Genomic DNA, 25,191 nt, shown 5'->3' with positions numbered 1-25,191 from the left:
CCATGGAGCGAGGCAAGTGGAGGGGGGCATGATTTAAAGGTGTACTTTACCAACTTTCCTTTACCAACAGCCTTGTCCTACCAGGTTGACAAACTATGAATGGATATTGAGAATTTCCCTGTTGCGTGATGTGTTCAAGTACTGTAAACAGTAAATGGTATTTATATTTTCACTAGTAAAATGTACATAAGTGGTCTCTTCTCCTTATCCTGCACTAAATTCTGTTACGTTTTATAAACGTTTCATCTATTACAGTAACTTCCCAGACATCAGGGCTACATTTATCTCAAATAACTAAATCTAGACCCCTGAGTGTCTGAGTTCTTGTAAATTTCCATCAATAGAATAGAAACATAGAATCTGATGGCAGATAAGATCCATTCAGCCCATCTAGTCTGCCCATTATTTCTGATATGAAGACTCATTCATTCACTCACTCATTCATTCACTGTACTAGCCTCTACCACTTCTGGCAGGTTAATCCGTTTATGTACTACCTTCTCAGTATAGTAAAATGTCCTTACTTTACATCTAAAGCTCTGACCGACCCTCTAGTCTTTGATTATGGTCTCTTGTTCTAACTTTTCTCCTCATTTAAAATAAACATCCCTCCTGTACTTTTTAAAATCCTTTTATGTATTTAAATGTTTCTATCACATTTTCTCTCTCTCCTTTTCTCCAAGCTATACGGATTGAGATCCCATAGTCTCCATATGTATAGGTGATTTGCAAAACAGATTCAAATGAGGGATATCATTTAGGGAGCTGCTTGCACGCCTTTGTTATATTGTTAACAAGTATGTGTAGTGTCAGAAATTTGAAACCCGTGATTTTGGCAATCTACCATACTGATCTCCAAGTTATTATACAGCTCGGGGCATGTCTAGTTCATCCCACCGCCTTTGGCTCTATTCAGAGTTAATCTGTACTCGTGTTAACGACCTTGACGTTCCCTAGTAATTTGTAAACATAAATACTGAACATGATGTAAACCTATTTAAATGTTTATAGTCTCTGTGCAAGTTAATGTGGGATTTGTTCTTTATAACAAGAATGTTCTTTCTAATTGTTATGATACCTCTGCTGAAAAGAGCCTCTGAAAACTAATCGCATTATAGTTGCATATTTTCGTAGTCATGTTTGCATTTCATTACCTTGGAATGATTACTGCAGAAAAGCTGAAATTGGTTGTTTTTCAAACAAACCGAAGAACCGTAGCCGTCAAACTGTAAAGCCATTAACATTTTAGTCACTGCTGTGGAAATCGTCATCAAGTCCTCTGAGGACTAATGAAGCCATGTTTATCTAAATACCTCTTATTTCTTCATTATTTCCATATTAAAAAACACTGCAGAGAAATGTGCTTAACTGCAGACAGTTTAGAGTTAACAATGGAACCTCAGCTTTGTTTTCGGATAGTGTTCGTTGCCCCATATAGACAGCAGCTTCCTTTTTTTTTTTAATATATATTTTTTTTTGCAGAAAATGGATAGGCTTAAGAAACCCTGGGTAAAACCTATTTTTTTTCAGCGCTAACCTACATTACTATGTTCTGCACTGAACTTTATGCTCAAGAGGAGAATATGTAATATGTTTTTCTTGGGACTTCCCTTTTTTAAAAAAAATAAAACAAATACACACACACACACACACACACACACACACACACACACACACACACACACACACACACACACACACACACACACACACATATATGTGTGTGTGTTTGTTGGGTGCCTAAGAATCTGACAGCCTTTCACACCCTATAGGTTTTTAAATATGATTTTATTCATAAATAAAGTTGCCTTTGAAGGTGTGCAGTTTACATATTACAAATGGCATCATGGTTGGTAAGCTCTTGGTTACTCGCTTGGTTGCCCTGTGTCGATTCTAATCGTGTTTCTTAATTCCGTGGGTACTAGGCCACCTTTCTGGCCCTCTGTCTAAAGTCCTTAGTTTAGGTGGTGTAGGGAATCCATTGCTAACACGTTGAGTGGGAATGAGAGCTGAGCACCCCATATTCCGTATGTGCATGGCACTTGTTGTGCTATACCTCCCAAGTATCTCAGTTGGCATGAGGCAGTCCTGCTGTCTTGCCAAGCCACCCCGCTGCGGGCATTGGTGATCATTAATAGGCCATCCAGAAAGATCATCCCATCTCACTGAGCTGTACAGTTGATGAAGGTGTGTGCTTTTGTGCACCTATTGAAGTGGAGCTTATGTGTCAAATACAAATTCTGCATCAATAGTTGGTGAGATCCAGGTATTCTTTTTCCTCTGGTAATCCTTTATTCACCTCCCCCTAAAAAGTCACACTTTAGGAACTGAAAATGTAGGATTTAGGAGTGATGAAGATATACAGTATATCAAACATATATATGTTCTGCTTCTGTGAGTTCAATAGACCCTCATTGCAATTAATATAAATCCGGGATCACAGAATATGATGGCGCTATATATATCTTAAGGCATGGATAGCTAAAATTTGGATAGACCCCATATGGCATCTCCCAGAGCAAATCCCATGTTGACAGGTACCACCATCTGTAAGCTGTTTAATGTACGTCTATGGGGTGATTTATTGATGTTGGGAGAAACTGTGGCAGGGTTCACACTTCTATGCTATGGGTCCTTGTCCGTATATGAAAGTGCTGAATACATCAGATCAATGTGAAGTGCTTCTTTTAAAATATATTTCAAATTTAAAATGATAGTATATCCCATGACAGATAATGCATTTATTCAAATCATAACTATTTATATTGTAGCGCATTATTCCTAAACAGTTTCTATGCTAGCCCAATGCATTCTTAATCATAGCTTTGATGATGATTATTCCATCTATAGGTTAATCAGTTTTGGAAGTGTCATTTTCTGTTCAATTCAAAGACTCTAGAAACCGAAATATCCTAGCTAAATGTGTAAGGAATTGTAGCCAATTACCAGTAGTTATTAGTGTCCATCATTACAGTTTATTTTGGGAATGTCTCTCTTTTCAGTTAGTTGTCAAACTGACAGTGGAAAGCGGAGTTGCTCTCCAGAATCCAGCTGCAACCATATTATTACAATGATCCGAGCCTGAAAGTACTCATGGGCAATCTTCCAGATTAACATTGCCTAACATTAAAGAAATACTACTATTTTTAATAATGAGCCCACAATAGTGTAAGTATGTCTGTGTGTATACAGTGACAAAATGGGAAAGGTGCTAAGGGGGATTTGTACCCATTTAGCCAAAAGAGCATTTGTGAGATCAGGCACTGGTGTCGTATGAAAAGATTTGGCACGCAATCTAAATTCTAATTTAAGAAAAGGAGTTCAGTGGGGTTAAGGTCAGGATTCTATGGAGGCCTCAAGTTCCTCCACGCCAAGCCACAGGGGCACAGTCATGCTAGAACCGGGGCAGATCAAGCCTGGCAGAAATTTCCCGAACTGACTTGTAGCTAAGGTGGGGTCCTATCACAGTGCCACATTTAAAGTCTCTGAGTTCTTCTGCCAGTGTTTTGGTCATAAAGTGCATGAAATATATATTACAACACCGTCCACTAATTATTATTTTTTTTTTTATATAGCACCATCATATTTTGTAGCGCTGTACAATGGGACATAACAATTAGTATACAACATAACAAATTGACTTACAGATTGGGGAGGGCCCTGCTCTACTGAGTTTATAAGTTACCCTTGGTAAATATGAGCAAAGAAGGCTGTGAAAATGTGTCTATTGGTTAACCTTTAATTTTTTTTTTCTTACAAAAAATACACAAAAATGCTCTTCTGTCATGGATATCAAACAATCACAAACAGAACACAGATTTATAAAAAAATAAATGTATTTTCTTAAAGTATCAATCAAGAACAAAATAAAATAAATCCTTGCTCCCCTGGACACGTGTTTTGCTCTCGAAAGTTGGAGTGGCTTCTCCATTTGTCAGCAAAACACAAAAACTACAACACAAAAACTACAGCAAACCAGAAACCAATCCAGCAGTTTGAGATCACCCAGCTCTCTTTGCTAGGATATGGAAGAGACTGATTTAAAATCAAGGATCAGAGACTGCCATCCTTGAGGCTTCTCCATGGACTGGTGTGCCCTCGATATCTGAACAAGGGTAATTTTACACGCGAGCGACATCTGGAAAGGCATAATTTTACTCAAGAAAAATATATTTAAAACTCTTTCATATCGCATGTTTCGGCGGTGTACATCAGCGTAGGTACCTCCCTTGGACCATCCCCTGGTCATTGAGGTTTTGTGAGCACAGACCACTGACATTTTTTTAACCTGGTTACCTTATGAAGCTGCCATCATGGCAAACAAAGATGGCGTTTCATTAACATTTTAAATGCTGTTTGTTAATTTCCTGTGTCATTGTTCAAGAGCTGGTTGACACTTTTTTATCCTGATAATTCTTCGGACTGTGCCCTGGTCTTTATACAGCCTGCGATGCAGTCAACGTTAATTTTATTCAAGTGGAAAGAATGCTATATTTTTACTCATTGATGTTAGTAATTGATGTACTGTTTAAAGGGGTGAAAAACCACACGGCACTTCTGTGAGGAAAGCTCTGATGTCAAATGCTCTGGCATTTCAAATGGTAACATTACTAAGTAACATGAGCTATATTAAGAACAGTTACCTGTGACAGCACTTTTGTGTTTAATGGTCTGTAAACATAACAGATGATTTCCATTAGTGTTTTGTGTAACGGTTATTACATACTACTTTTACCATGGTTTCGCTTTAAATAACAAATCTTATAGTAATACATTTATGTTTCATACCTCCCAAATTATAATCATCTTTAAGATACTTATCACAGTTGCTTAATGTAATTGTGTTCTAGGCATTATTCTAATTTATTTTGAGAAATAGGTATTGTATAATTGCCCTTTTTAAGTAACTTGAAACAACACGCAATATATTAGATTCCAGGAAACAGAGAATTTAATAGCAAATAAAAACTGCTTGCACGTCGTGACAATCACAGTTGCTCTACAATTGTTAGTACCGGCCTTTTTAAAGACCAGTAAAGGTTGGAACATCACCTGTCCTGCCCCACAGGTACACCATTAGGGGTCACATTGACATTGTTAAGGGGTGGCTTTCCTTTTCTGCCTTTACTTTGCCTATCTAGTCTGCCCATTTGCCTACTCATTGTAAGATGTCAACCTTATCTGGTCCTTGGCCTCACCCTATGTTCTGAACGTAGACAACCTAATTTCCCTCAGTTTATTGACCTCCACAACTTCTTTAGAAATGCTATAGCACTTATCAACCCTCCCAGTGAAGAAATACTTTCTTGAATGGGACATTCCTGCTTTGTGAACTGTTGAACTGTTGAAGATGTGTTTGTTACTATGTTAGATAGACTCTGAGATACCCGATTCCTATGTTGTATTATCAGTCCAAACATAATGGAAAGTTTGAATATTGTTATTTTCCACTTTTATTTGTGCTGACACTACAGGTGTCAAAAAAATAGACTCTTAACTAATGTTACCAAATGGGGATTGTAGAAATTACCAAAGTCCATCTTGTTCTTCAGCACAGTAGTTTCTAATATATATCTCTAGTTAAATATGTAGACTTACCAATTGGGTACCACAGATATTAGCTAATATTAGATAAGTGTGTTCCTGCCCGAGGGGTCTGCGAGTCTTTGCAGAGAAGGCCCTAGGGCAGTAAAGAGATTACAGGCAGTGTAGAGTGATTGGCAGCTTTGAGATCCAGAAATAATGCAACCAAATGTTAAGTATTTTTAGTTAAGGTACTTTAATTTATGTAACAGAAGCAGCACTAACGGTAATTAATCGTGTTTAAGAACAGGTGCATTCCAGGTAATCTTTTGCAGTTGTTTTGTAGATACATTTCAGCGGTTTATGTCAGGTAGCAACGCTTTCTACATGCGTACAAAAATAAAAATGTGTAACATGAAAAATAAGGTCAATTTCTCCAGCCCTGTGGCCCTGTCTTACACATGAAGATCGGGAAATAAACTCATACACAGGGGGATCTGTGTAATTAAACATACTGGCAGAACCTTCTGGAGGATTCATTTGTATCCAGGGAAGTAGGTTAACATGAAATAATTCCTAATACAGAGGCATTGTGTTACTTGATAGAAAAGATGTGCTAATTTCTTTGGCCTTTTATCATTTGGCTACCATTCTTGAGCATTATTAAGGAAAAAATAAAGCTTTACCCCAGGTAGGCACAGATAAGAGGCTAGAGATTGTATAGATTGTTGTTGACCTGCAAAACAGGTGTAGATGCATCACTGAGAGTTGACGTAGATTGGGTAATTAGTTATAGACAAAAAGAGAAGCTTTATAGAGAACACAATACTTCCCTGCAATTCTTACTCGGCAACACTCCATGTTTCTGGAGTAGATCTCCTACGAGAAACAATGTGCTTAAATGTGATTAGGCATCTGATAATGATCAGGGCAAATTATAAAGAAAGCCAAGTAGGCAATTACTGATGGTTACTCATCTCAAGTTAAAGTTTAGCGGAGTAGTAATCTTGGTGAGATGAGACACTGCTGTTAAGTTCTTTTGTAATTTGAACTATTTCTGGTTTTTTTCTGGCTTTCATTAGGCTTCAGCAGAGTAATTGAAATGTCAAATTTTATGTGTTTTTTTTAGGCAAAATGAAATTGACTTTGTATACATAAAATCAGACCTAATGAAAAAGTGGCTTCCAGTTGTTTTAAAATCCCAATGGACCAATTTGTAAACTCTTTACACCCTGGATGAAGAAACAAGATAATCCCCCCCCCTCAAAAAACGCTGTCCACTGATGCTGTCATATTTAATACATTTCTACTCGCATAGTGAAAAATAAAGCTACCAGTATTCTAAATCATAATCTTAGATTATTCTTATCACCAACAGTAGCCTGTACAGTGGAGGTGCAACATTCATCAATAGTAGACATAGAATGTTTTGTTTATGTTGACATACCTGGGAATTTATTTGTTTACTGCAGGCAGGCCTGTGGTTATTGCAGATATCCTAAAATCTGCCAGATGATCATACCTGGGAACCCCCTGGCCTTGACACAGTTCCTCTAGGAAAGCCCTGCTTCCCTATGTTTCTTCTCTCTCTGGCAAAGGAATTGTTTTTTGCATACGCACACTCCCTTACCCATTTCTCTCTACTTGGTTTAGGTGTCCTTTCTAACTGTATCATAGTAAGCCCCCTTGGAGCAATTTTTCTTTTTCTGGCAGCTGGTTTCTTTTCTTAATTACTGTCACAGCAGGTCAGCATGTCCTTGGTGACTTAAATTAAACCCAGAAACAATATTCAAAATGCCAATGACATGCAAGGTTAAATAGGTGGAGAATACCGCAAATGTTACCCTGTTTGAAGACAACGGTATATAATGGGTTAACGAAAAGCCCACAGGTTGTTATAATCAACCTTAGGCTGCTCTATCCTGAACAAGTGGGTTCCCATTACTTTATCTTTGTGATGCTCTGTGAACTCTGTTATATTATATCTGTGTGTGATTGTCTGCTTCCTTAATCAGCAGAAACCGGTTGGCATGTAATGAACCTTTTTACCTTTAGAAAGGACACATAATGATCATTATGTGCGATTCATCATTTTAAAGCAATCTAATGAACAAGGAACAAGGGGATGGTGAATATATACCGTATTGGCTCGGATATAGGCTGCCCCCGTATATAGGCCGCACCCTAAAAGTTTGGTGCTTTTTTAAAGAAAAAGTTTTTTTCTTTAAAAAGCACCAAAAAAAAAAAAAAACATTCTGCCACTCTGTCCCCCCCCCCCGAGATATGCTACCACTGTCCTCCCCCCCGAGCTATGCTACCACTGTCCTCCCCCCCCGAGATATGCTGCCACTGTCCTCCCCCCCGAGATATACTGCCACTGTCCTCCCTCCCCGAGATATACTGCCACTGTCCTCCTCCCCCCGAGATATGCTGCCACTGTCGCCCCCCCGAGATATGCTGCCACTGTCCTCCTCCCCCCGATATGCTACCACTGTCCTCCTCCCCCCCCCGACTTACCAGAGCAGACTCCCGGGTGCCTTGCGGGGCGCATCTACACAATACGCGTATACAACCGGAAGTTGTATACGCGTATTGCGTAGATGTCCCCCGCCGGCGCCCCGCAAGACACCCGGGAGTCTGCTCCGGTAAGTCTTGGGGGCAGAGGTAAAACGCATCGCCCGGACGGTCACCGGCTGCGGCGATGCGGGTAAACAACCCGGAAGGGAAAAAAGTGCGGCCTATATTCGAGCCAATACGGTATATGTTTCAGTGACGGTGGAATAAAATGGAACTTTTAGTTTAGTAATCCCATAAATCTGTAGACAGATATATAAAGCGACTGTATAAACTGTGTTGATTGTGTTCCAGACCTACTTTCTGGACTTAGCCTTTTAGGAAACCACTACCCCCGGTCCAGATAGCACTATATATTTTTACCTTTTTAGATTGTGGAGGAATGAGCACCCAATGTTTCGACCAATGGCCAGTCCTACATCAGAAATTATATTCATATTGAACACTAGTACATCAGTCAAGCAGTATGAAAGACCCACGTCTGGCACGTTATTTGTTAGATGCCCCTCTAATTCCCATGGTACACCCCCACTGGGACCAGTATTAAAACTAAGAAAGGGGGGGGCACATGGAATGAGTGTGGAACGGAGCTATGTCCTGTATTTCAGTTTCCCATGGTTTATATATATATTTATATATATTTATTATTATTTATATATATATATATATATATATATATATATATATATATAAATATATATATATATATAAATAATGTTTCATGAATGCTAACTTAACAAGCATTATTATTTTTAGTAACCATACTTGTATGCTGGAAAATGTTGAGTAATTTATTTCTATTTATTTTGAAAACTGTAGCAGTCGTTTTAAGTATTTTGATTTTTTTTTTTTAGGTTTATATCAGGATTAAAGATGATGAATGGAACATCTATCGTAGATATGCCGAGTTCCGGAGCTTGCATCACAAACTACAAAGCAAATATCCACACGTGAGGGCTTTTCAGTTTCCGCCAAAGAAAGCAATTGGGAACAAGGTAGTAATTGTAATGTCATTATTTATTATTTTTTTCAAATTATTAATAATGAGATTGAAAAAAATGTCTTGTGGTTTCATCATTTTAAGGTTAAAAAAAGGTAACAGGTAATGTAATCAACCAATGTTTTGGGCTGGTAAAAACACACAAGTTCCTCCAGCCGCCCTACGCGATCAATGATAAACTCCAATGAGTTGTTTGATATGTCTTACCAGTTTGAAGGGCTAGCTCTAGGTCAAGTGCTCACTGCTGTGTGCACTTGCTTACAAACATAGGTGGAACTCCACACAAGCTCGGAGCCCTGGGCAGCTGATTAGATCGGATATACGATGAAACATCAGACATACCATCTGTATGGCCCTGGGGCTATTCTGGTGAGTTGTGGTATACTGCACTGAATGTCCTCAGGCTGGAGTGCTGAAAACATTATGGGTCAATGCTGAACCCAGCTGTTAGGGAATAATACATTGGAAGAGACCGCATATATGGCTGCCCCTTTAATACATTCTTCACTGTTTCTTGGAGATCAAGGAGCATCTGTTATCGGAGAAATGTATGCATGTAAAGATTCCAAGAGAGAGATGCAATAAACAAAACAAATCCTTGTTCAGATCAGCAATCCATTGTTTCCTACGCATGCCATTTTTGTTTTGTTGCTGTTGCGTTTTGTTTTATATAACTCTGTTACATCAGACAACTTGTATTCCATTGTAATTCATATTACGTTCTTCCTGCTTTCCGCTGATTAATGACGTGATTATTATAAAAAAAACTTTTTTTAATTAATTTTCATTAATATATAAACCTGTCGATTAAAAAAATCCCCACATGTTTATACTTGCTTTACATTTCCTCGTATTTTTTGTACTTCAGCACCTAGCTGTTTTAGAAATTTATAATTTTTCACACTTCCAACAAGCAGAGATGACTTATTTTGAAGTTTACAACGTGCCTCTGACGACGTTGTTTGGTAATTGAGTGCAGAAGAGTTCTTTAGAACATGGGAAAGAGGTTATCACAGGTGCCAGCTGTGTCACTATTGTCAAATCATTAGGAATCACATTTATTGGACATTCTGCCTTTTCATGTTACTGTCACTATGACCTTTATGTTTGACTCCCTAGCAATAATTGCCCATTCGGCCCAATCCATTTTTTTTATTCCCTTGGCTGAGTAAGATATAATTAATCCTTTTTAAGTATAATTTGGCTACTGCCCACAGCATGCTGCCTACTTTACATTGTCATGAAGAAAGCAAGAAATAAAAACAAAAGACTACATGTTTAATGATCATCCTGCTTGAATAATAAGCCTTTTATACTTAAAAGGAATGTCTTCGTGGGACACATTTTATTCTGTTTTCTGGCCTGCTTATAACATAGCAACCTGTGTTTTATCTGTAGGCTTAAATCACTGTGTACGGCGCTGCATTTAACGCTCAAAGACTTCCCTTTTAACAGCCAGAGGTCAGTGGTGCTTAAAGCTGTTGGTTTGGAGATACAGAGATATACCCAGCTATCAAAAGTGATAGGACGGGGTAATCAAACCAAAATATTCAATCATACATCTCCTTGGTTACAGACCAGACATTTGAAGTGAAATAAGAAGGGCCAACTAGGATCAGCATAACGCCTTGGTTGACCGTGGTACATTATGGTTTTCGACATTTAGATATTAGACGTTTGATTTCCTTCTTCCTGACTTGCGGACCTCTGTAACATTTTCATTCACTATAAACCAAGATAGAGAGCCAGGAATGTAGTTATTGTGGCAAAGCAGTAAAAATGTTTAGTCTCTCAAAGAAAAGGTCAGCATGCTACTTTAGGAGTTAAAATTTACCGAAAGATGTTGATTCAAGGTATGCAATCTTAATCTTTTAAGAAATGTGTTTTTTTTTCAGTTTCCATGGAAACAATTTTTCAGCATCTGCCTTTATGTCACATGGAAATTAAGCCTTCCCAAGAAAAATTGTGAATGAAACCAAATTTGAAATGATTTTGATTCTGTGAACCGTTTGGGTGCTCCGCAGTTATAGGAATGAGGTTTTGCTACTTTTTGTTACAAATGTTAAATTAGCTGGTACAGCACCTGAATGATCAGCGTACAACATTTCTATACGGTCATCATGCCGCATGGTCCATCGTAGTTAAAATGGAGCAGTTTGCAAATAGGTCTGTGTAAGCTTATGAATTTTGTCAACTTTTTTCTGCAGGTAGAACACTGTATTTAAGTAAAATGCAGTGCGGACCTGTGAGTCCTAGATTTCGAGATTTAAATACAGTGTAACATGCATATTTTATGATGTGATTGTATTCTGCATTTATCTGTTTAAGTGTAAAGTTTAAAAAGAAATCAAATGTTTCCTGCTTTGCAGCTGTGCATATTTTAAGGCCTTTTAGGCTATTTTGATTACATTATGAAGATCCCTTGCTAGCAGGTTCAATTATTACATAATGACATCTGCTTTACACTTAAACATGCATATCCTGAGGAAATGTAATTGTCGGGATGTTGATATAATTTATGTTTTTTTTAATTTAGTGCTGCTTGTGTAAGTAATTACGTGTTTACAGGTAAATATATACATACTTCCATATATTCACACGCAAGCAATCCGATGCAAGAAAAGTGTTTCCATAATCACACCACCTAAAAACTGACGCATAAAAAATAGGAGTGTGTACCCATAACGAACCTTATGTCATTTAAAAATTCTTTGTTGGACCTTCCCATGTTATAAATACAGCATCAAATACCATTGTAGTACAAGGAGCAGCCCTCACTTGTGTTTTTGTGACGCTTCCTTTCTTCTCCTGCTTTTGAGAACCCCTCCGCTCTTCTAGAACTACCTAGGACTCCTGATGATATTGTGTAGCTCCTCGTGGCTGTGAGTGCGGTGGGCCAGAGGAATTCCATCTGTGAGGACAAACTCATGGGGTTAGTTCATTTTGGATCACGCACCTTATATTTTGTTTGCTCATCTGAATACTCTTAGGTGTAATCTCCTGAAGGCTATTCCACGTTTGATGTCTTTGCTCGCTTTGCCAATAGCCATTCTTCAATGGAGGACCAGTGAAGGGAAGACATTTGTATCTGGGGCTGATGTGGGGATAAAAATATTGCAATGATCTGCCAGTCAGAAAGAAGGAAATCAAGAAGGTAATATCTAAATGTTGGAAACCATAATGTACCACGGTCGACCAGGATGTTACTAGACAAGGCGTTACGCTGATGCTAATGTAGATAGCTTCGTATTCCAGTTCAAGTGTCTAATAAGCAGCCAAGGGAGCTTATAATTGATTTTTTTGCTTGATTATCCCCTCCTATCACTTTTGATGGCTGGCTAAATCTCTGTACCTCCAAACCAACAGCCATAAGCACAACATGTACTCTGCCTTTTGGATCTGGACTGTCCTTGTGGGGGGGGGGGTCTGTCTAATTTGTTTGTGAAAAGATTTCCTACAAGCGAGATAAACCATCTTGGAAATGTCTAAAGCATACATTTATACCAGAGTACCACATATTAAGCTGTTTCACTCCCGGCACTGAGCTTCACTTACCTGAATTTTATCTGCTGATTTTTCTGTCCATTTATCTCTTTATAGACACAATACATACTGCCGGTCTTTATATTATTGACAAGCTGAGTTGCCTTCAGGGACTTGGTACATTACCCAGAATAATGTAGCAACATCGTAGTAAAATCTTGTTAAATTTGGCAGACCTCCCAGTTTGTCGCTATAGCAACTACAAAATTTGACTGAAGTGGCTGCATATCTCCAGGGTTGGTAATTTGATGGGTAAGGCAAATTCATTGCTTGGTTTCCTTTAGTCTATCCCTGCATTATGTTTTCATATGCCAGCAAGGCTCCATCTCTTTAATGCATGAGTCGTTTAATGCGTGCCAATCTTTTATTGTTAGATTGATATATTCTTACTTATTTTGTTTTTTCTTGTTTTCTTTTTTCTTCTGCACATCCAAGCGCCAACAACCCAAACTGGGCTTTCTAAACAGATCGTCACCTTTCTCAACATTTCATGGTGGAGATTTATTTAAAAACATTATTGACAACATTTCTAATAACCACGAACATGCTCAAAATACTGAAAGGGATACTTAACAGTGGAAAAGGCAGATTTTTATTGGGATATATATTATAGATTATATTGAAACATAGAATTTGATGGCAAATAGGAACAATACAGTCCCTGATTTTGTCTTAAATTCAGTGTAGCATTATGCCTACTTCTGATAAGAGGCTGTTCCATTTGTGTCATTTTGTTCCAACAACCTTCCTGAAGGTTGTCATTGTTGTTTGTCATGTGATATATTGGGTTATCTTCTATGCTCCAACACCCAACTGAGCTGATTTATTATGGAAGTCCATTCCTCCATTGATTGTCATCAGTCAGAATGTCTGGTTGTGAGATTAAGACTGAGTCGCTCTATTTTTTTTTACCACAACTCAGTATGATAAGGAGTCTGAGACTCTAGTAGATTGGGATAAGATAACAGAGCTAGTACTGATATGCAGCTGCCTGAAAACATTATGCAGATTCTAGAAACATTTTAGAAATATTTTTGAAAACATATTTTTCTGATAGAAGAAAAGAAACTGGCCTTCCCATTTAATAAACTCAGTGGCCTTTATGACTGAGAGTTAGGATTCTAGTACAGAGTTGCAAGTTAGCATAACCTACCTGTTGCTTTATAATAAAATAATAACAACTAGCTGCCTTATAACATAATTCACATCATAGGCCTCTAATTTTCTAACACATTTACTTGGCTGGCAAATTGGACGTAACAAAGGAATGTTTTTATTTTTTCTCTCACAGATATAGCGCCATGTAAACAGACGCATCTTTTTCTCCTCACAATCTGCTGACAGCACCTCTCTGTGTGCTGCTTTAAGATTGTATCAGAAAAAAATGAAGCTTTCTGTCAGTGTTCGGCTGAGAGGCACTTATGCTAATATTCAAAACGTCTCCAACACAAAGCTAATGTTTTATGAATCGCCTCCTCCCTCAGCTGGTGTTCAATATATAATAAGAGAGAGAACACAAAAGGAAAGCTCTGTAAAAGTTTACAAAGAAAACACTTTAACTTGGGAGTGCTTTGTGAGGAAAACATAACTAGTAAAAGCAAGACAGAAATATGAATTCATCATACATTAGCTAAGTTTTGGCTGTCTCTTGGTATTTTTAAGCGTGCCTCCCAAATGTTTCCTTTAGGACTCAAATCTATCTGTCGTCCTTTCCTTTCCTGGTGTTCCTCTTTTCTAGGAGCTCAGAATGTGTGGTGGACAGGGCGGAACATGTGTTTTCAATCAGGTGACGTAACTGTTACAGGGTCTTCTTTGGAAAGCCAGTCTATTATATGAAGGCTCCAATAGGATTCCTAAAATTCAAATATTTCCCATATATAGTAAGACCTTATACCCTAACGTAAAGGGTATAAAAACTCATGTTTAGAAGGGCAAGGTCGTTTCTTTCTCCTCCATTTCAAGAATACAGAGCCTATAGCTTCTACAACCAACTGTCTTCACTCAATGCTGTATGTATACTTCTTTATTAAATAAGACTTAGAAGCCATGGTCTTGATTGCTCTTTGCTCACAGAAAAGTTTGGATATTTAAGACAAACAAATATCTAACACCAGTGGTCACCAAATGACATGTGTGGCCTCTCGAGAGATCAGGCCCCTGGTGTCCCTCTGCTTAATGAGCCTTAATGGAAGCATAGTTGAAGGGGACATACTAAAGTTTTGGACAATGCCATGCTTCCAACTAGAGCCCTGCGCTGGACTGCTTTTTTAATCCTGCTCCCGCTGATTTTTTGCCCAGTTCCGCCCGCTCCCGCAATGTGGGTGTTCCACTCCCGCCCGCTCCCGTGCCATTTGTGTCCCACCTCCTTACCTGAACTGCAGATTTCCTGTGCAGTCCCGCAAGGCTGCCCTCGAGTTGCTCCCTCACAGCATCTCTTCTCTTGCTCCGCCCAGGAACAAGGCAGAGTCACGGGAAGTGACGCCACATCACGTGACTCCGTTTTGTTTCTGGGCGGAGCAAGAGAGGAGACACTGTAAGGGAGCAGCGAGAAGGCAGCCTTGCGGGATTACCGGGACCCGCAGGTACAGTGCTTGACCGCCCGCTCCCGCCCGCAGCACCAGCAAGACCACACACGCCCGCAAGTTTTTTGCCTCCCAATGCAGTCCTCTACTTCCAACTTTGTGGGAACATTTTGTGGAAGACCCTTTCCTACTCCATTATGACTGTGACCCAGTGCACAAAGCAAGGTCCATAAAGACTTTTCTGGATGAGTTTGGTGTGGAAGAAGTTGACTGGCCTTACAGAGCCCCGACTTCAACCCCATTGAACACCTTTGGCATGAACTGGAGATTGCGAGCCAGGCCTTCTCGCTCAACATCAGTGCCCGAACTAACAAATGCTCTACTGGATGAATGGGCAAAAATTCCCACAGAAATGTGTGGTAAGCCTTCCTAGATGAGTGGAAACTGTTATAACCACAAAGGGGGGAACCAACTATTTATTTATGTCTATGTATTTAGAATGTGATGTCATCAAAGACCCTTTGGTGTAATGGTCAGGTGTCCCACATGAAGTTTTGTTTCGTATTTTAGCTAAGAATGTGCAAAAACCCGAAGCCCCTAACAAATAACTATGAATCAATTTTTCTCCTCATAGATAAAATCACTTGGAAGCATATAAAAAAAATGACAAGAAAGTCAAAGCTGCCTCTGTGATTAATCCACTTGTGTTGGATATTATAATGCGCACTGTGATTTGTTTTATACTTTATGAAACGGATGGGAGAATCTCTGGTCTCTCAGCCCCACTAGAACATTGTAAACAGGCTCAAACCGCTTACTAAACGGGGCCACATGGTAACTGTCATCTTTACCATTGTTAGGGTAAGTAAATGGATTGCTAAATACAAAAATAAGCATCTGCTCCCATGACGCATAGACGTGAACATGGTTTAAATATAAATAGTTGCAATCTGGTTTTGCATGTTTCCAAAAATTCCAAGTGTTTTGTGAATGCATTTATTCCTGAGTTTAGCTTAAAATCGTGACTGCAATGCTTAATGCTGAACATTCTCTATGCACTGGGGAAGCTTGGTAGGTTTTTTTAATGTTTACATTTTATTTTAGCACATTGATGCCAATTTTCTTTTTTAGCTTTTGTGTATGAAATTATTTAGTAAATATAAGGTTTGTATTTAACGCGATGCATCTCGCAGTTTACAGGGAAATCTCTTTCTGAAATAAAATGAGCGGAAATGGCCAATAGCTTTAAAGATACCAATAAAATAACATTTAAATGTACCCCAGGCACAGCAGCGAGTAACCCAAATCAGCAGGAATACATACAATAAAAGTTACAAGGTTTAAATTATTGAAATTGTAGTGTTTAAATACATGAAGTCGTCCCATAGGGTGAACAATTGAACATTATACTAAACCATTTTTTAGATAAAACGACATTAAACTGAAGTTTAATGATATTTAATGTTTCTAGCTAAGCATACTACTTTATCGGCAGACTAAATACAAATTTGGTAAAGGACATGCCATGTCTACACATAATATATACTTTATAACAGTAGCAAGTGTTTCTATCCCATTTACAAACAGAAAAAGCTGATTACTTTAGAAATGGGTTCTCAAAATGTATTGTATTCAGAATAAAAGGACAAAAAAGAAGATTAATACAAAAATAAAAATAATAAAAAATAAATAAAATTGAGATATTGCAGCCAGTCCCATCCTTGATGGAGGTACTCCACTAGAGGAGGGAGAACTCGGTGTAGCCTACCCTGGGAAGTATGGCTATTTGATCCCACAACAAAATATGGCCGCCTTCTGCTTTCGAGAATATTTACAGATCAATAAAGTATTTCCAAATAATCATACCAATTCTATTTACTTTATCAATAAAATCTAATGGCACAATAATCCACCTCCAGCATCTCCATGTGATTAGCTGAGTTTATTCCCCGTCTCTATCAATTCGTTCAGGGAACATATAGGTTGAAAAAGCTGTGTAGAAAAAAATACATTTCCACAAAAAATATTTCTTGTTTGATACCCTTGTACTTTATACGGAACATCATTAGAGTCACCTATTTAAATCTAATCTATGTATTATGCATGGTAATAGCAATTTTTGGAATATTTGTAGTTTACAGCCTCTTCAAACAGGTTACCAGCTCCCAATCAGTCTTGTCTAGACAGACTTTCCGTGCGTACACAAGTTTAATACAATCCTACCAACAGATCAATAAAATGCTCAGCCACTTTTTTTGTCGTCATCAAAGAAACATGTTCCAAACATAGCGTAGAGACACAGGTATTGATTTAAGCATGAAATATATCGCTGCCATAAAATATTGTTTACAAACTGTTTCTTCTAACAGTCAGGCGCTGAAACAATTCTAATGTATGGTGAATTGATTTAGAAGTGACATGCAGCTTAATTGCATGTACTGAAAAAATAAGAATACAGTGGGTTACTTAAACTGCTTTGCAAACAAAGAAGGAATTAGAATTGCTAAAAGCTGCAGTTTTTTCCCCTTTTCCTCTGTGGCTGTATCTTTTCCAAAACGAGGAAAGTTTTTGTGACAATGTTAAAAAAATTTTGAAGTGCTCGTGTTTAGCTGTAATTTTCTTTTTTCTCATTTACTGAACCCACACAAGTTATATATTGTTTTTTTTTTTTAATTCAAGACAAGAACGGCTTTCTTTAAATGTCATTTACTATATAAAAAAGGGACTTTTTCTGACTTTTGCCCTGAATTCCCAATGTTTTTATGTTTTCTTTGCTTTTTTCCACAAGTTGTAGGGCAATAATTACAAGTAGCACTTTGCTATTTCAAAACAGTTTTTTCCAAATCTGGTAATTTTGTGCCCCATGTGCTATTTGGGACATCTTTGAAGCAGGATATTGCAATTTACCCCATCAAACTATATATTTTTGAAAACAAACACCCCAGGGTATTTCAAATGCTAGTATTTCCATTCACTAATTCTACCCCTAGCCGCTAGTCTTTGTCAAACTTTGTGGTAGTAATTGTTTTTTAAAAAAAATTCCCCACACAGATTTTACTTCAGGTATGAGTTTACAGCTCCTGGTATATGTCACACAACACCCAATATGTGTTCAGCAACATCTGCTGAGTACAGTGATACCACCCGTGCATGGGTTTGTTTGGTTATTTGGGAGGTAAAAGGACATTTTTGGGGAATTTAGACATCTGGTCAGTATGTGCCCATGTCCTATTTTTGGGCCATCTTTGAACGGCAAAATCTATTGCAGTGGCGCTTGTGACGCAGTGCATTTTCGGTGTTGCTGAATGCCGTCACATTTTATATTCCTGTTTCTATAAGAAAACAGTCCAGAAATTAAAGAACATGTCATACAGTAAAATATTGAATTTCCCTTTTTCCCTACTGAAGGATAATATTTCTAAAAGAAACAACAAGGCTTATCCCTCATAACAACTAATTGAATAGTGAAGTTAGCAGAGGGATCCCATTAGTTACCGTACTCACAAGACCACTTTAAAGACCACAATTACTCTTTATAACTAACCGCCATTATGCTTTGCAGTTAATCCTCTCCCCTTTTGATGGTGCTAGAACACTAGCTTGTTTAAGTGGTTTTTTCGCAAACATTCCACGGAAATACACAAAGCTCCCCGATATAGAAAAAGAAGTGGGTGAGTGGAGGGTGCTATTGATTTTAATATAGGTTTATTTAGGGGCAATACAAAGCACTTTCTAATGACCTATCATTTACGTAAAAGACCAAATATGTGTTACAGACATACAGAGGAACTTCAAAGGCGAGGAGCAGGGAAGTGGGTGAGGAGTTGGCAGGATGTAGGGGGGGAGTGAGTATGGCCACACGCCACTCCCCTGCCCAGAGAAAGAAAAAACTGACGCTATACCCAAGGAAAGCAGGGCTTTATCCGGAGATTTTTGGTCAAAAATTATATGTTTGTGAAATTATACTCAAATGTTTATGATCTAATCACTCCCAATCATCTTCAGTTTTCACACTTGTACTTGAATTAATTTGGTTTTATCAGGGCAGTTTAGACATATAAACAAAATTCTCCTCTCTCAAAACATGCATGAATTCAACTATTTAGTAGTGTTTTCAAGTTCTTGAATTGCACAAAAATTACTAGCTTTTTCAGCGCATGTTGACGCATCCTCCGGGAGCATTAAATTGACAATAAAAAGAAAGCTCATTTTCCATTTGCAGTTAGCAATTACATATAAGTCTTTCTGGAGACAAATGGAAGATCACGTGCAGCAGTTTCAAGATCTAACTGTACGAATTCAACAAACATTGGTTTATAACAACATTCTGATTTTCACTTTGCTTCCCCCCCCACACTCTTTTTCTCTTTTTAATCGGCACTAAATTGCATTCTATAGACAAATACTACAATCTATGTGAGGTGTCTGACAGATAAACTTTCATGCATGTCTTTTTCCCTTCATCGCAATAATGATCGAAGCATTATTATTATTGATATTTTTTTAGCATTAGTAGATGCCAATTTCCTTGGTATCAAAAATACTCATTTTTTTTAAATATTTTGTCCTGATTTAAAATGTAAAAACAATATCCCTTTTAATTCTCATGCTATAGGTAGAAAGGAGTGTGAGTTATAGTTTCAGGAGTTAGTCAGCATGTCTTCAAAATGACATTCACACTGAAGCATACTGGTTCATATGTAGAATGAATTAACAGACATATATAGTTCCTACGTGTTCAATTCAAGAATATTTGAAATGTAAATTTGAAACAATGCTAATCGTTATGAAACGCTTGAATGTTCTTTTTTAATAGAGAGATAACTCAAAGTGTATGAGCTATTTTATACATTAATGGCAACAGTGGCATGGTGGGATGCCGAGGCTGAAAAACAGTGGTATCGCAAGCTGTTGGATCTCATTAAGTAACTCGCAAAGCAATCCTGGCAGCTTTCGTAGCCTGGGCTTCGATCCAGATTTGTTGCTTCTCATACCGTGTTTGATTGGGGCCCTGAGAGCTAAACCAAAGGATTTTCAAATAAGTTATGCTTGTTTAGTGTTCTGGTGCTTAGACAGAGAAGCATTGTGCTCATTTGGGTGACTAGGTTTGTATAAAGATACAGAACAACCAGTCCAATTTGGTCTATTAAAATTCAGCTTATAAAGTGTCTGTTTTGATGTTTAGAGCTGAGCACTCTCTTTATTCTATAAAGGTTATAAATATATTAACTATATTACTCGCTGTATTATGAGGCTTTTCTGTTTAAATTGTAAGTACCATGGAAAAAAATAGATCTACCATGAACGATATACGGTATTCTGTGTTCTATAAATATAGTGTAGCTTTGAGTAAAAACACTTTTTCATTTAGCTCTAGACCTGGAAGCTGCCATTGTGTAGACATTGTGTTATGATATTTGGTTGACTTTCCCTAATCAAGTACCATACTGAGCTGTTTAAGTTATTGAAGTCCCCAGCTAATGAAGTCCTTTAGTAAGACCTTTCCTCATTCATCATCATTAGTCCAATGCCCCTCTGGGTGATCAAGACTGAGGCATTCTGTTGTGTACTAAATTGCAGATATGCTTCGGTGAAACCTATTGGACTTTATGAAAACCATACATTTTAAAAAAATAATGAAACCTGTTTTTCGGATATACTAGTAGTAACCATTTATAATGGGACTTTAATACTAATTATTTGATGGGTTTGTCTACCAGAGTGGCATCTGAAGGCAGATGCAGATATTGGTTAAAACCATCCCATTATTGAGAAAACTGTCAGAGGTTATTCAATCTGTGACCCTACAAAGTGAACTCTTGCCCTCCTGTAATAACTTATATTTAGTTCTGATATTATACAACATAAAGCACTTAATGATATATGACACATTTTCTTCTTCTGTTATATATGGAATAATATTGCACGCAAATACTTCACTCCATGCACGTCAACAGCATCTCTATAGCCTCGGGTTACCCAAGTCGCAGTGACACATGATGGAGAGGCCCGACAATGTATGTATATTTTTCGTGTCCAGTTCAATAGGCAATTGATCAAATCATCAGGGAACTTGTGTAAAATCCATTTCTATAACGCTTTGGGCACTATTCTCATTTACCACCTTCCTGTCTCATTTGACACAGCAGTTGTTGCTTTTGGAAATATGGGAAAGAAATATGATTGTTCTTCAAAAATATATTTGCTGTTACCCAACAATGCATTTTTTACTCCTTTCTGTAGAGATAGAACTCCCCCTAATATTTAGGTTCATTAAATGTATAATTGTATTATACTTATTAGTCTCAATAAGTATGCGGTATTTATCTAATGCTCATTTTGAACTGCAAGACCAAGTCATGTACTTTAATTCATCCAAGAGAATGATTTTATAACCATTCAAAAAACATTTCTCTAGGGAAGGTCACATAAAATGGAGTTTGATTCAAATGTAAATGAAATATTTGATAGAGTTAGAAATTAAAGAGATTTGGTGGAGTTTTTTTTTTTGCAATCTTACGAATGGATGAATGAGCTGATTTTATTTGATGTAACTATTAAAATCAGGGTTGTATGATGATGGAAAGATCCCAACTCACGGGTAGTTTTGTGCATGGCGCCATGTTGATCAAGCTGCTTACGGATCAGTGGAAAGAAACATATCAGTCAAATAACACATGCACACAACAGCCTATCGTGCCATCTTTTATATATCAAAGCCAATGAAGAGCAGCTCCTTGTTGCTTATGCCTTCTTAGGCCCTTATAGAACATCGTTTCTTGAAAGTTTGTTTTGACGTTATATTATTTGATTGATGGTGAACTAGTAGTGGTATACAATTAGTCAGAATAAGCAGTGAATAAGTTATAGTTCTTTACACAGCCCAGACAGCTTTAATACAGAACAAGAAGACCTGCAAAGCTTCAACGCGAGGCAAATAGGACAAAAGTAATTCAAGCGCCCCTCAATGCAGATCTCCCCAAAGAACAATACCAAATCCAGTATCCACTTACATAATGCTCGAGAGCCATCAGGTTTAGATTTATTTACAATTTTTTAATATCGATTGCTCTCTGGCTCTTTTCTTGCCACATACTGTACATTCTTCATCTGCTATGAATCTCTTTTTATCTCTTTTTTTTTTTTTTTGCCTTTGACATTTTTGCTGCTTCGAGGCATATCGCGATTACCTATAACCAGGACCCATACCTTGTCAAATATCAATATGGACGGTATCAAAATATGCAACCAAAGACATTGTCCACAACAGGTAGATTTCTATTAGTTATAAATAAAAACAAAACAACAATAGGCTTAAGCAAGCAAACATTTCTAGGAAGCTATGTATGAATAAGATGGTGTGCAATGTCAACAAAACCAAATAATCAAATCCTAAATCTAAGACAAACAGTAAAAATATGCTGAGTGTTTTTAAAACCTTCCAATTTTCTTCCATAAATTAGGTTTGAAAACTGGAGCACAGATTGGCATGACATCAGCTAAAATTTATTTATTCAAAGCTGAATCTATTTTACTAAATCTGTAATGCCTGGGGGTCCCATCCAGAAAAAAAAACCAGATTACTTTCCTTTTATGTGGGAAAGTTGTGGGAATTATAGTGTTTGAAAAAGGGTATCGTGTGCCAAAACATTCTCTTCTGTGTTAGCCCTATTTTCTCAGCAGGAGCGACTGTGTCACACAGCATCACATCGTGAGCAACCGCTACTGTGGGAAACTCGGTGACAACAATGAGTAATCAGACTTACTTCAGTCTTTGTGCATTTCTACCGCTTAGGAAGATAAGCCAATATCAAGTGTTTTCTTAGCATTCATTTGCTCCATAAGTCCAGTGATGATTATTCTTTTACCCTGGAGCTTTCTCCATCTAGCATCAGTTCTTCAGAACCTTTTCAAATCTTCTATAATGTTGTGATATTGTACTGTTATTCAGAAATTTCATTGTAACCTATTTAATAGCTTAAAGAACAGTTGTCCAAGGTACGAAAAGATATGTATTTGTTATACTAGGCTGCTATTACATTAACTAAGAGTTATGATGTTAAATTGTAGCTTGCTTTCTCATGGAATCGCCAGAAACATTAATATTCTTGCAGCTCGAGGGCGGTGTTTATGCAACTTCACAGATCTCTGGTGAGACTTCACCTAGAGTATTATTATGTAGAGTACTAGACATCCCATCTCCTTAAGGATTACAGATTTTCTGAAGGGAGTTCAGAGAAGGGATATTAAAATGGTGATGTTCGCAGAATAAAAACTAAAAGGAAAGACCATAAGATCCCAACTATTTAACTTGGAAGAGAGATGCAATAGAAACATTTAAATACATAAAGGGGTTCAATAAAACGTATGTACAAGAGAGGAGGAGGGAAATGTAAGGACATATTTTAAAACTAAAGGCTTAGATGTAATGTAGGGAAGTTCTACTTCACTGAGATTGTGGTAGATAAGAGGAACAGCGTTCCAGACATAGTAGAGGTTGGTACTGCAGGGAACAATGAGCAGACTAGATGGGCCAAATGGATCTTATCTGCTTTCAAATTCTATGGTTTTTCTTTTTCTTTAGTTTTTCGCTAAAATGTATGTTTACAGTACCGTTTTTTGACTGCCCTGATGAGCTTCTGCTGTAGGAAGAGCTTGGCTTGCCCTGTATAATGCCATATAGGTACTTTGTTCTCCTCGCACATTAACTTGTGTATTATGCGCTTCTTACTGGAGAAACTTGTCAGTGCTAGCCCATTAAAATTAACAGTGAAGAGAGAAAGTTGATATTGTTATTCTCCTGACAGTTGTCCTTTTAGTGAATCAAGCCTTATGATTCTATGTTGACTCAAAACTAAAAACAACCTTGGGTCCTCATTTATCTTTGACCACCTTAGAATTATACAACTTTTGGAGATGATAAAGCAGGTTTACATTTTTGCTCTCTAAACTACATTACATTTATGACATTACATTTATTTATAAAGCGCCGGCAGATTCTGCAGACGGAAACCATAACCATTGTGGAGATAAACCAAACATGAAAACACTCAAGGTTTATTATCCTGTGGTCAGTATTGGATGAATTTCAGACAGTAGTTTGTAACCCCAGGTGATTGTGCTACAAATGACTTATATGTAGTAAAGCATCTTTGTTAAAATTCAAGATGAGTTTGACCCACATCCACATTGATGAAGTGTAACATGTGAACAGATTCATTTAGTAAGATTTTTTCCAAGATAATCTTGAAGTACATGTAGAACTCATGGTCACTTCTTTTGTAATGAAAATGCAATTATTTTCAGAGAAAATGAAAAGCTTTAAACAATGCAGGGTTTCTTTTATAGTGTGCTGAGGGCGGCAAGGTTCAAATAAATAACTCCCGAGAATGTGTTGTGTGTAATAAAAAATGTGGAGTTCAGCTCTATGCTCTTCCAATGGATGTTCTCCTTTAAACAGATAAAGCTGTAGTGAACTTGGAAATCATTCTGTAAATTAACTGTTGAGTAGCACCTGTTGAGTTGCTTTCTACTGATTGGGTTCCTAACCGACTGAGCTGCACCTGGAAGTTTACGATAAACTTTTATGAATTTTTATAATATGTAGCAAGAAAAACTAACGAATTTGTGTATAAATTAGTCTTAAAATATGATATGATCTTAAGTTACGATGCCCCTTGATCTCCAAGAAAGCAGGTCTGCAGCCACCAGAAGTGCTTGTTTGATGTTATTGCTGCCAAAGGAGGCCCGACCTTTTATAAAATCCAAGGGTTCAAATGAGTAAAAATGCTGTAGAGTAAAAATACTTTAAAAAAAAAATAGACATGTTAATAGTTTATTTTTAGCATTTAATAACGTTCAAAATGTGTGAAAAGAAGAGAAATCTTAATCAAATCAATATTTGGCGTGACCACCCTTTGCTTTCAAAACAGCATCAATTCTTCCCCACACAGTTTTTTTTAAGGAACTCGGCAGGTAGGTTGTTCCCATCTTGGAGAAATAACTACAGTTCTTCTGTGGATTTAGACA

General features: G+C 37.5%; 1 protein-coding gene across 1 annotated transcript in view; it reads left to right on the top strand.

The window, feature by feature from the left end:
* Positions 1-25,191, top strand: part of SNX29 (sorting nexin 29) — a 161,528-nt gene that overhangs the window by 114,169 nt on the left and 22,168 nt on the right. The window contains exon 19 of the mRNA XM_053471455.1: positions 8,952-9,092. Within this exon, the coding sequence (XP_053327430.1) occupies positions 8,952-9,092 (141 nt within the window). The remainder of the gene's footprint in view (positions 1-8,951; positions 9,093-25,191) is intronic.

Source organism: Spea bombifrons, chromosome 7 (assembly GCF_027358695.1).
Source record: "Spea bombifrons isolate aSpeBom1 chromosome 7, aSpeBom1.2.pri, whole genome shotgun sequence".
Classification (NCBI taxonomy): Eukaryota; Metazoa; Chordata; class Amphibia; order Anura; family Pelobatidae; genus Spea; species Spea bombifrons.
Note: the sequence above shows the minus strand (reverse complement) of the source record. Positions and strands in the feature narration are given on the sequence as shown.